This window comes from Nelumbo nucifera, chromosome 4, assembly GCF_055504915.1.
Source record: "Nelumbo nucifera cultivar China Antique chromosome 4, China Antique-T2T, whole genome shotgun sequence".
NCBI classification, from domain to species: domain Eukaryota; kingdom Viridiplantae; phylum Streptophyta; class Magnoliopsida; order Proteales; family Nelumbonaceae; genus Nelumbo; species Nelumbo nucifera.
Window position 1 is genome coordinate 29761614 of NC_142652.1, and position 9638 is coordinate 29771251.

At 36.6% G+C, this 9638-nt stretch overlaps 1 protein-coding gene across 1 annotated transcript; it reads left to right on the forward strand.

Moving 5' to 3' along the window:
- Positions 1 to 1678: 1678 nt before the first annotated feature.
- Positions 1679 to 4657, forward strand: LOC104613363 (protein DETOXIFICATION 16-like). Its single transcript, XM_010281139.3, has 8 exons — positions 1679 to 2071; positions 2280 to 2824; positions 2910 to 2996; positions 3197 to 3253; positions 3359 to 3597; positions 3897 to 4015; positions 4153 to 4239; positions 4333 to 4657. The coding sequence occupies exons 1-8, from the start codon at positions 1778 to 1780 to the stop codon at positions 4384 to 4386; spliced, it is 1482 nt and encodes a 493-aa protein (XP_010279441.2). The 5' UTR covers positions 1679 to 1777; the 3' UTR covers positions 4387 to 4657.
- Positions 4658 to 9638: the final 4981 nt, after the last annotated feature.

Genomic DNA, 9638 nt, shown 5'->3' on the forward strand with positions numbered 1-9638 from the left:
GAAGGCAACACTGATAAGTGATAACCGATCATGTTGGGGTCAAAGATGATTGGGCAACAGGCTCTCCTCTTCAGCTTCCTCAAATGGCCAAACAATTTGCAGAGAAACTGCCGATCACTGTGGCCTTGGACGATGGGTCTTTGAAAAACGAAAACATTATCCCAAGCCACTATCAAATAATCCCTGAAGAATAAATTATCGATGAACTTGCAGGAAACAATGCTAAAAAGGGAACGAGGGGGCTTTGGATACCAATTACAACTCAGAAAACAGTAGACAGATGGTCCAGTACAGGTTTGCGGGTTTTCAATAGATCATTCCAAAGACAGCCTTCAAATCTTTCAGAGATTCCAATGCTAATGAACTATACGAGGTAACTGTACAATGTGAATGTACTAAAAACAAACCAGTAATTTATATGAAAACATCATACCAAACACCCTTTTAATCAGAAATCTCCATAGCCAGAGGATACACTGCAGCTACCAACTAAAACTCGAGCTTTTTCTCTCAGCTCAGATGCCCCATAATTTCGCCAAGGAAAACACATTCCCTACTTTCTTTCCTCATCTACTCTTAGTTCCTTTACGACCCAGTGGTAATTCAGGTTGAGGCATATAGGAATAAGCAGCTGAGCTTCGCCCAGGAATGGTGAAGAAGCTTTGTCTCCCGACTTTAGAACGTCTGGCCTGTGAAACCCGATCATTGAGATGATCGTTGGGCATCACTTCCAACAACGGACATAGTCAGATAAAAAAAAAGAATAAAAAAAATACAGTACTGCAGAATTCTGAATTCTACTGCAATCTTATATAATTCAAAATGATAAATACCCCATCCTAAAACACGTTCTAAATGATAAATACCGGCACCTATCCCAACTGTACTCTGGCTAAGAATTGTTAGAATGTGTTAAACAGTCATTCTTCCAAGAATCAACCCAACGGAACTCGTAGTGTGTGTTAAAACAGTCATTCTCCCAAGAATCAACCCGACGGAACTGCAACCTGCAAGCTCTGCGTGATAAGACCCGTGGGCCTCACGTCGACCAGGTTCCGTCCCCACTCTGAAGTCTGAATCCGTGCATCCCTACCAACCTCTGACCGACTAACCCGGCCGACCGTTCACTGAAAAAAGCATCCGGAAGAGTGAGTGACCCCTCATTAATGACTTGCTGCCTAGCTGGGCATCTGTATCCTTATTCTTAACTAACCCATTGTGGGGACAAGTTGCTGAGGTTGTCCTCCGTTAATCTTCAAGGCTAAAGCTACCGAACCTTCTAAGTATGAGGATCGACGGAAGATGGGCTCCAGAAGGATTGTAGGGCCCCATGCACGAACACCGTTGAAGAGGAATCTTTTAATTTCAGATTTGTATAAAGATTAAAAGACTATATATATAGTTCGTGCATTGTGTTCTCGATTCATAATATCAAGGCAACGTTTTCACAACTTCCTAGGGAAGGCGCGGAATGCGAACTCGGATAGATTGAAGTGCTCACACCGTGTTGGAGATATTTCCAATGCACAGCTGCAAGTGTGAAGTGGCTGTGAATACGGTGTGAGCACCGTTATGTGGGGACTGAATCCGATCTCGCGGAATGCATTGTCTTCACGTCATTTGATGAACAGAAACTGAGAAGAATGCAGGCACCCTGCAACGTGTTCAGTATAACTTATAAAAGTAAACGTTGATAGCAAGGTTGAATGAACCTTTTGGGCTAAACTCTGTCAGAAAACCCCGTTTGTGGAGTGTGAAGGAGTCACAGGGTTTGTCAATGAGACGGGGTGAGGAAGAGATGGCAAGTGAAGAGCAGAAAGATCTTGAATGCTCAGAGGTTCAGATCCATGAAGAAATTGGCGTTGAATTCAGAGACGAAACCATGAAAGCAAAGATTGTTGCAGAAGTGAAGAAGCAGTTATGGTTAGCAGGCCCTTTGATGCTAATTTATTTCTCAATGTACTGCTTACAGATGATATCTCTGATGTTTGTGGGTCATCTTGGAGAACTAGCTCTCGCCGGAGCTTCCATGGCCACTTCTTTCACATCATTCACTGGTTTCTGCTTGTTGGTACGATGGTCTCCTCCCATTGTTTTTTCACACAGCTCTATTAATTTATGCTTTTGGGTTTTGTAAATTTCTTCTTTTGGTACGATGGTCTTAGTTAGCCCTTGCAGACCTATTTGGTTGCTAAATGGAACTGGGCTCTTACTTCTTGAATTGAACACCTTTAAGCTCCATCTGTTTCTTAATTTCATTACCTTTTTCTATTGATCAGACTGGACTAGGAACTGCACTGGATACCTTCTGTGGTCAGGCCTATGGAGCCAAACAATATCATATGCTTGGCATACATACGCAGAAAGCCATGCTTGTTCTATTACTTGTCAGCATTCCTCTTGCTCTCATCTCAGCAAATGCAGGCTCCATTCTCCGAGCTATAAGGCAAGACCCAGAAATATCAGCAGAAGCAGGACACTATTCACGTTACATGATCCCTAGTATTTTCGCCTACGCCCTCATTCAATGTTTTGTGAGATTCCTACAAACACAGAATATTGTATTTCCGATGATGATAAGCACTGGAGTTACAACATTACTGCACATTCTTGTTTGTTGGGCTATGGTATTCAAATCTGGCCTTGGTAGCAGAGGTGCTGCTCTTGCAAATTGCATCTCTTATTGGATCAATGTAGTTCTGTTGGCAATTTATGTCAAGTTCTCTTCTTCCTGCAAAGAGACTTGGACTGGTTTTTCAAAGCGGGCATTGCAAAATGTGTTTGGCTTTTTAAGGCTTGCAATTCCCTCAGCTATCATGCTCTGGTAATTCCATCAATTCTCCTTTCACTTGAGATTTGTTTGTGTTAATTCTTTCCCAGTGTTAATTGTTTGGTTAGTTGAGGAACAGTTTGGAAATATGGACATTTGAGATGGTGGTTCTCCTATCTGGCCTTCTTCCTAATCCAAAGTTAGAAACATCAGCGATGACAATCAGGTGAGCATTTTTTTTCTTCTTTCTAGCTAGTTTACTTGGTGCTCAAACATGTTCAAATGCCTTCGATGTTCAAACTCAGTCAATACACAGTTTTGTGTAAGTCTGCAATTTTCATATCTAATGCCTTAAATAGAGAATCTAGTACAATTTTGATTAAATATTTGCATTTGAATTAATTACTAACGAAGTGGGTTATGCAGCTTTAACACCAGTACATTGGTCTTTATGATTCCACTGGGACTCAGTGGTGTTATCAGGTAAGTTAAACCAGATTAAGTAAAAGTTATGCTCTTGAATTCTTTCCAATTAATACATGTATAACTTCTGAATTTGAAAACATTTTTTTGTCCTTCTGTTCTCAGCATACGAGTCTCAAATGAACTGGGTGCCCAGAATCCACAAGCTGCTAAGTTGGCTGTACGTGTTGCTGTGTCCATGGTCCTTTCTGAGGGCATACTAGCGGGTTTGATTTTGGTCTCAATTCGTAGAGTATGGGGCTACTGTTATAGCAATAGTGAAGAAGTTGTGAGATATGTTTCAGTTATGCTGCTGCTAGTAGCAATATCCCATTTATTTGATGGAATGCAATCTGTTCTTTCAGGTTAGTGCAATTTTTAGTGACTCTAAAATAAATTTTTCACTAATCATAAGTAATTGTAACTAATTAATTTTCCTTTCTCCCCAATTAACTAGACTCTAATAAGTAAGATTATATGTGCACCATTCCCATTAAGGCCATTCTTGGTTTGATAGAAAATAAGAGAAATTCTTTAAGAAATTTCCCTCAACTTTCTATTTCTTTCTTTTTTTCTATCAAACAAAACACAGATTTAAGGTGGGCCAAGTGAATTTCTTATGCATTCCAATTACTAAATTAATTGGTATCTCTTAAACATTTAGGCACAGCTAGAGGGTGTGGTTGGCAAAAAATTGGCGCTTTTGTCAATCTTGGAGCATATTATCTTGTGGGCATTCCTTCTGCTGTTATATTAGCTTTTGTCTTCCATCTTGGAGGAAAGGTGTATATTCATCCTTCTTACTCATGAACCAGCTTTTGTTTTTATATCATATAGCTTCGGGCCTATTATCTGTGAAAAAAATGATTTTGATGTTTGATATTGATATTGATTTTATGTTTTGAAAATGAGACAAACAGGGACTCTGGATGGGAATCATATTTGCTGTCTTTTTACAAATGCTCTTTCTTGGAATCATAACACTAAGGACTGACTGGGAGCAACAAGTAAGCCTTTTCTAATATTTCATTTTTTTTTTTTTTTTTCAGTTCTTTGTATCTAATTCTTCCTTTTCTTATTTTCATCTCTTTCTTGCACAGGCAAAAAAGGCAAAAGAAAGAGTCGACAAATCCACCATCCCAGTAAACATATGACATCATGAAACTTTTTTTGTTATTTTTTTTTTTACAATAAATTATGGTAAGTGAGTTAAATTCCATAGAAAAGATTTGGGGGCACTGGTATCATGTATTTTGACAATTGAAGTGTGCCTCCCTAAGATACCTTGATCATTTGTGAATACTGTAGCTAGGTTTCCCAACCCCACCTGGCCCCCGGCCAAAAATCAATAAAGCAAATCATGTACCATTTTGTAAGAAAGAAGATGTAATATTGAATCTAGTAGACATTACAGTAGTCATCTCATTCTGCACAATGCATGATATCTTATGTATGGCTTTCTATCCTTCCTTCTCAATGAAACTACATTTGATCTTCTAATAGACTACTTGTGAAAACAATGAAATCTCATTATGTTGTAAGCCTGGCCAAGGTACCATTGAATTGGGCCCTAGAAATCTCATTGGATTCTTGTCTAACAAGTAGGGAATATATTATCCAATTTAATATGTGGGGAGTTCTAGGAATTGTCAAGGGTTTGAACCAGGACTTACAGAGATCCCACCATGGACTCTAATATCGAGCTAAATCACATAGGGTTGATTGCAAAAGGGACAGAATATATATAATACCTTGTTTTCTTTGTACTAGTCTTACTTAAGAAAAAGCTAGGCCAAGTGATATGAATGCTTTTCTTCAAAGAAATCGCTACTTCCAAATTTCAACCATTCAAAGAATGGTTGTGTTGGGATCGACCAGCTTAATATATTGCATGTCTGGGTAGGGACCATGGGATATATAATTTCATGCGGAAATTGGATTTGCTCCTCACATCATCCTAACAGCCCCTTGCAGCTGTGCATTGGAAATATTTCTACACAAATCTATACTATATTATAAAGCGATTAGGTCCCACGTCAGCAGCCCTCTCCTTCTCCCATTCCCCATTCTCTCTTCTCTCCTTTCTCCCTTATTCCTTCCTACCCCTTCCATGTAGCCACATGGCAGGCCTCTCTTCTATACTAGAGTGCCACTCTAAGGCGGTTTTTGGAATCGCATAAATCTTTCGATTCCGTCCACGAGATTTGGTCACATTTGGCTACGGGTAGCTGGGACCAGTCCTATCCACACCCCAATATAGCGTGGACATGTCCCGTCCACACCCCAATTTCTCATCCACAACAAAATCTTGTGGTTAGGTACCATCCACACTTAATTTTTGATCCCCAACTTCACACTTTCCCTGAAAGGCTACCCTATTGTTTGTTTCACATTTTAATATTTTTGTCATTTTTTATTTTTTTTAAATTTTAATGTTTTATCAATATAATTATATTTAAAATATTTAAAATGTATTTTTAAAATTTTAGTTATTTTACTATTGTTTTTATAAAAAAATAATATTAATTCATTGATCCATTTTTCAATATATTTATCATATAAAATGCAAAAAATAGATATTTATGATTAATTGTGTAGTTCAAGGTTTTCGTTGACCTGGACGGTCGGACCGTTCAACCCGGGAATCGTCCAGGCAAGCGGTTCCATTTTACCCCAAGCAGTCAAACCGTCGACCCATTCAACAGTTTTTTACTGTTTTTATTTTTAATTATTTTTTTATTTTCTTAATTTGTTTGTCAGAACGGGTTGTCCGTTCGAATTGGGTGGTCGAACCGTCGACCTGAAAACCAATGGCCAGAACAGTTCCATTTCCGAGTCATTTTTAAAATGTTGGTGTAGGTAATTCATAAATGTATATGAGATACATGGAATCAAAAAGTGTGGTGTAGACTGATTCACAGCACGCCTACAAAACGCCACTGTAGGTGTGGACTGGTCCAGTCCACACAATTTGTCCACAGTTCAGAATAGCTGTGGACTATGATGTGGTGTGGATTGGTCCCTACCACAGGGTGTGGTGTGGACCAGTCCACACCCACCAATTTTTCATCCACACTACAGAACACCCTCTCTCTCTCTCTCTCTCTCTCTCTCTCTCGTGTTCTCAATCACTTAGCCAACCCCCTCCTAAAATTTCTCCTAAATTATCTCTCCCAACTAAAATTCTTCCTAAAACACCTCTTAATCTATATTGCCATGTGGCAGCCATCTTTTCTTCACTAGAGTTCCACTCCAACGCTCTCTCTCTCTCATGTTACTAATTGGCTCAACTCCCTCCTAAAATTTCTCCTAAACAATCTCTCCAATCTAAAATTCCTCCTAAAACACCTCTTATCTATATTATAAACCATCTAAAAACAAAAAATGTGGGTAAATTAATTTGGGTTGTTAAATTAATCTATGAAATATTTTTTATATTTACAATAGTTACTGATATTATTGAATATTAGTTAGTAAATATCAACACCTAAACTATAATTTTCCGTAATTTTGGTAATATGAAAATTTTAATTACCAAGAATTACTCGCTGAAAATTACTGATTTTGGTCATTTAATTTCGGAATTTTTTTGAAAAATAATTATTGAAATCAATAATTACTAAAAATTAATAATTAATTAAAATATTAATAAATAAAAATTTAATAATTAAAAATTATCAGCAATTTTTAGCAATAAGTAGTTACTAATATTTTCAGTAATTTTGGTCAATTTTATTAATATTTAATGATATTATCAAACAATAATTAAAAATTTTCAGCAATTTTTTAGTGAAAATTTAATTTCAATAAATATAAATTTATTTTTTATATTTTCAGTAATTTTGATATTTACTATAATTTTTAGCAATAATTAGTAATTTTTTTAATTTATTAAACTTAAACTATAAAACTTCCCATTTCCAAATAAATAATTAGAAATTTTTAATAATTTCGTTAAGTATTGGATACTACATTTATAATTACCATAATTAATGGAACTATATTTATGGGTTTTGGGGTGTTATAGGTTTAGGGGATGACCCCTAGGGTAGGAATGGTAATGGGCAGGTTCGGGGTGGGGATCATACTCCCCATCCCAACCTCGAGTTTCAAATTAGTCCCTGTCAAAAATTTTAGCCTGCATCTCCGGTCCTCGTTAGAGAGGGCTTCCCTATCGGGACTTGAATCCCTAAATTTTTTAATTAAAAGTTTGTTTTTAGAAAGGTATTTATTTAAAATAAAGGAAAATTAAAATATAAATAATATTTTAAATATATTTTAATATATATAAATAATATTATAAATAACATAAATAATATTATATATTTAATATAATATATATACACATATATTTAATATATATAATCGAGGTTGGGGTGGGGTGTGGACTTCACTCTCCATCCCCAATCAGGTATTCCTGTTAATTCCATCCTCACCCTATCCCTACCAAGGCAATCTCCATCCCATCTCCATCTGATTAGGGAGGTTGGATACTTGGTGGGGATGGAGAAAATTGCCATCCCTACCCTCGGGTTGTGTAGCTCCATAGAAGAATAAGTTTTAAGCCCAATTCCATACATCATACAAGGGTCCACTAGTAAAAACATTAGACAATTATGTGAGGACCAAATCCGAACTTGCTCATGAGATTGTGTTACGAGATTTTCACAGCAAAGGGCATGTGGTAGGGCATGTGGCAGGATATCTGATGAACAATGCCGCATTCACTTTGATAATACACCCCAAAGGATCAGTCCATGTAAGGTTGTTACAAAACCGTTGAAGATCTGTCAGCACACCTATTCTCATCCTAGCAATCATTTACAATCATATCTTTTTTTTTTTTCTTGATTCCCATTGTAATGGTCCAGGGATGACCCTCTATATATTTTGAATCATCTATCTATATCTATAATATCTATAAAAGAGTGAATGTCCCTTCTTTCTGGAATTTTCATTGAATGTTTTCTATCCCCCTTATCTAAACATACAATGGGTATAAATAGGGCATATATGTCCTTTACTCTCATTTTAGAAATTATCTACTTATAACTGTTCAGAAACTGTCCATGAATTATAAATAATTTTATCTTAGAGATATTATCTAATAAGAATATCGATCAATTATTATATCTTTATCTTTACTCTATGTGCTTTCTGTGAATTGGTCTCGGATCAATTTTTAGCAAAGCTCCTTCACTGAGGTCGGAAGTCAGAACCCACTTTTGTTACAACCAATCAACCACTGTACGTCATACATAATAGATTCTTCAGTGATTGAGAAATAAATGAAGGACAGGATCCGTTTGGTTTGGAGAAACAGGGTTTGGAATCGAAATCAGAATCAAATTGTTTGAGTGAGTGGAATCAAAATCTGATTCCTATTTCTGGTGGAGTAATATTCCCTCCTTTGAGTGTATAGTCATTCTTTCCCTCTCCATTTCAACTAATTCTGATTCTGATTTTAATTTTCATTTGAACAAAATAGATGGATTGTGATTTCAACCGAATCCAATTCAAACCTAACATATCCTTAGTTATAATTAAAATAAATACCATGTAATCTGCTTTTTGGTTTTTTTGGTAAACAATCAGGCAGTTCCAAGATTTTGTTTGTACTGTTTCATATAGTCTCTCTCTCTCTTTCTCTCTCTATTAACGTGTCATTGCATGGACTCCACATGGACTTATTTGGCACATAGACAGAAAAAAGTTTTGAATGTGGACAGTTAAAGTTTTCCCCCCTTCTAAAATGGACACCACTTTCGGCACGTTAAAAGAGCACTTGACAAGTATTTAGACAACTGTCAAAAGTAGGTTTTGATGTTTTTCAAGAGTGAATGAGGGTATTTTAAGGGACAGGTGTAAAAAAAAAAAAAGATATTTAAAGTGCTCATTAGACTACTTACAACATTGTACCTACCTGATCCTATGCGTCACACAGGGAGAGCCTTGTAGACAACGAAACGAAGGCTTCAACTGTGGACAGCTAAAATTTTCTCCCCTTGTAAAATGGACACCTATAATTTTGGCAGATGATTTGGAACTAGTGAATTCCATATATGCACCTACAGAGCCCCGTAGACAGCAAAGGCTATAGCTAAAATTTTCTCCCCTTGTAAAATGGGCACCTGCTCTTTTGGCAGAGATGATTTGTAACTAGTGAATTCCAGGATATGCACCTGCTTTTGCAATGGTAGAGCAGAAAAATGTTGCTCTAGTCCATGTTTCAAAGGATTATCACCATTTCATAACGGCTGAAAATGTTGAGTTGAATGACTCATTGCTTTATCTTTTTTAAGAGTATAATAATCAATCCAACTTTAGCTTCAACCGACCTTTACAGCAATTCATTTATGTTATGCTTGGTTTGAAGGAAAAGATAGAGAAAGGAAGGAAAACGTAA

What these genes read in the sequence shown, in the direction of transcription:
- LOC104613363 (XM_010281139.3), top strand. Translation starts at nt 1,778, where the DNA reads ATGAGACGGGGTGAGGAAGAGATGGCAAGTGAAGAGCAGAAAGATCTT. An exon ending in AATGCAATCTGTTCTTTCAG is followed by an intron (nt 3,598 to 3,896) that starts GTTAGTGCAATT and finishes TTAAACATTTAG; the next exon opens with GCACAGCTAGAGGGTGTGGT. An exon ending in GGACTGACTGGGAGCAACAA is followed by an intron (nt 4,240 to 4,332) that starts GTAAGCCTTTTC and finishes TTTCTTGCACAG; the next exon opens with GCAAAAAAGGCAAAAGAAAG.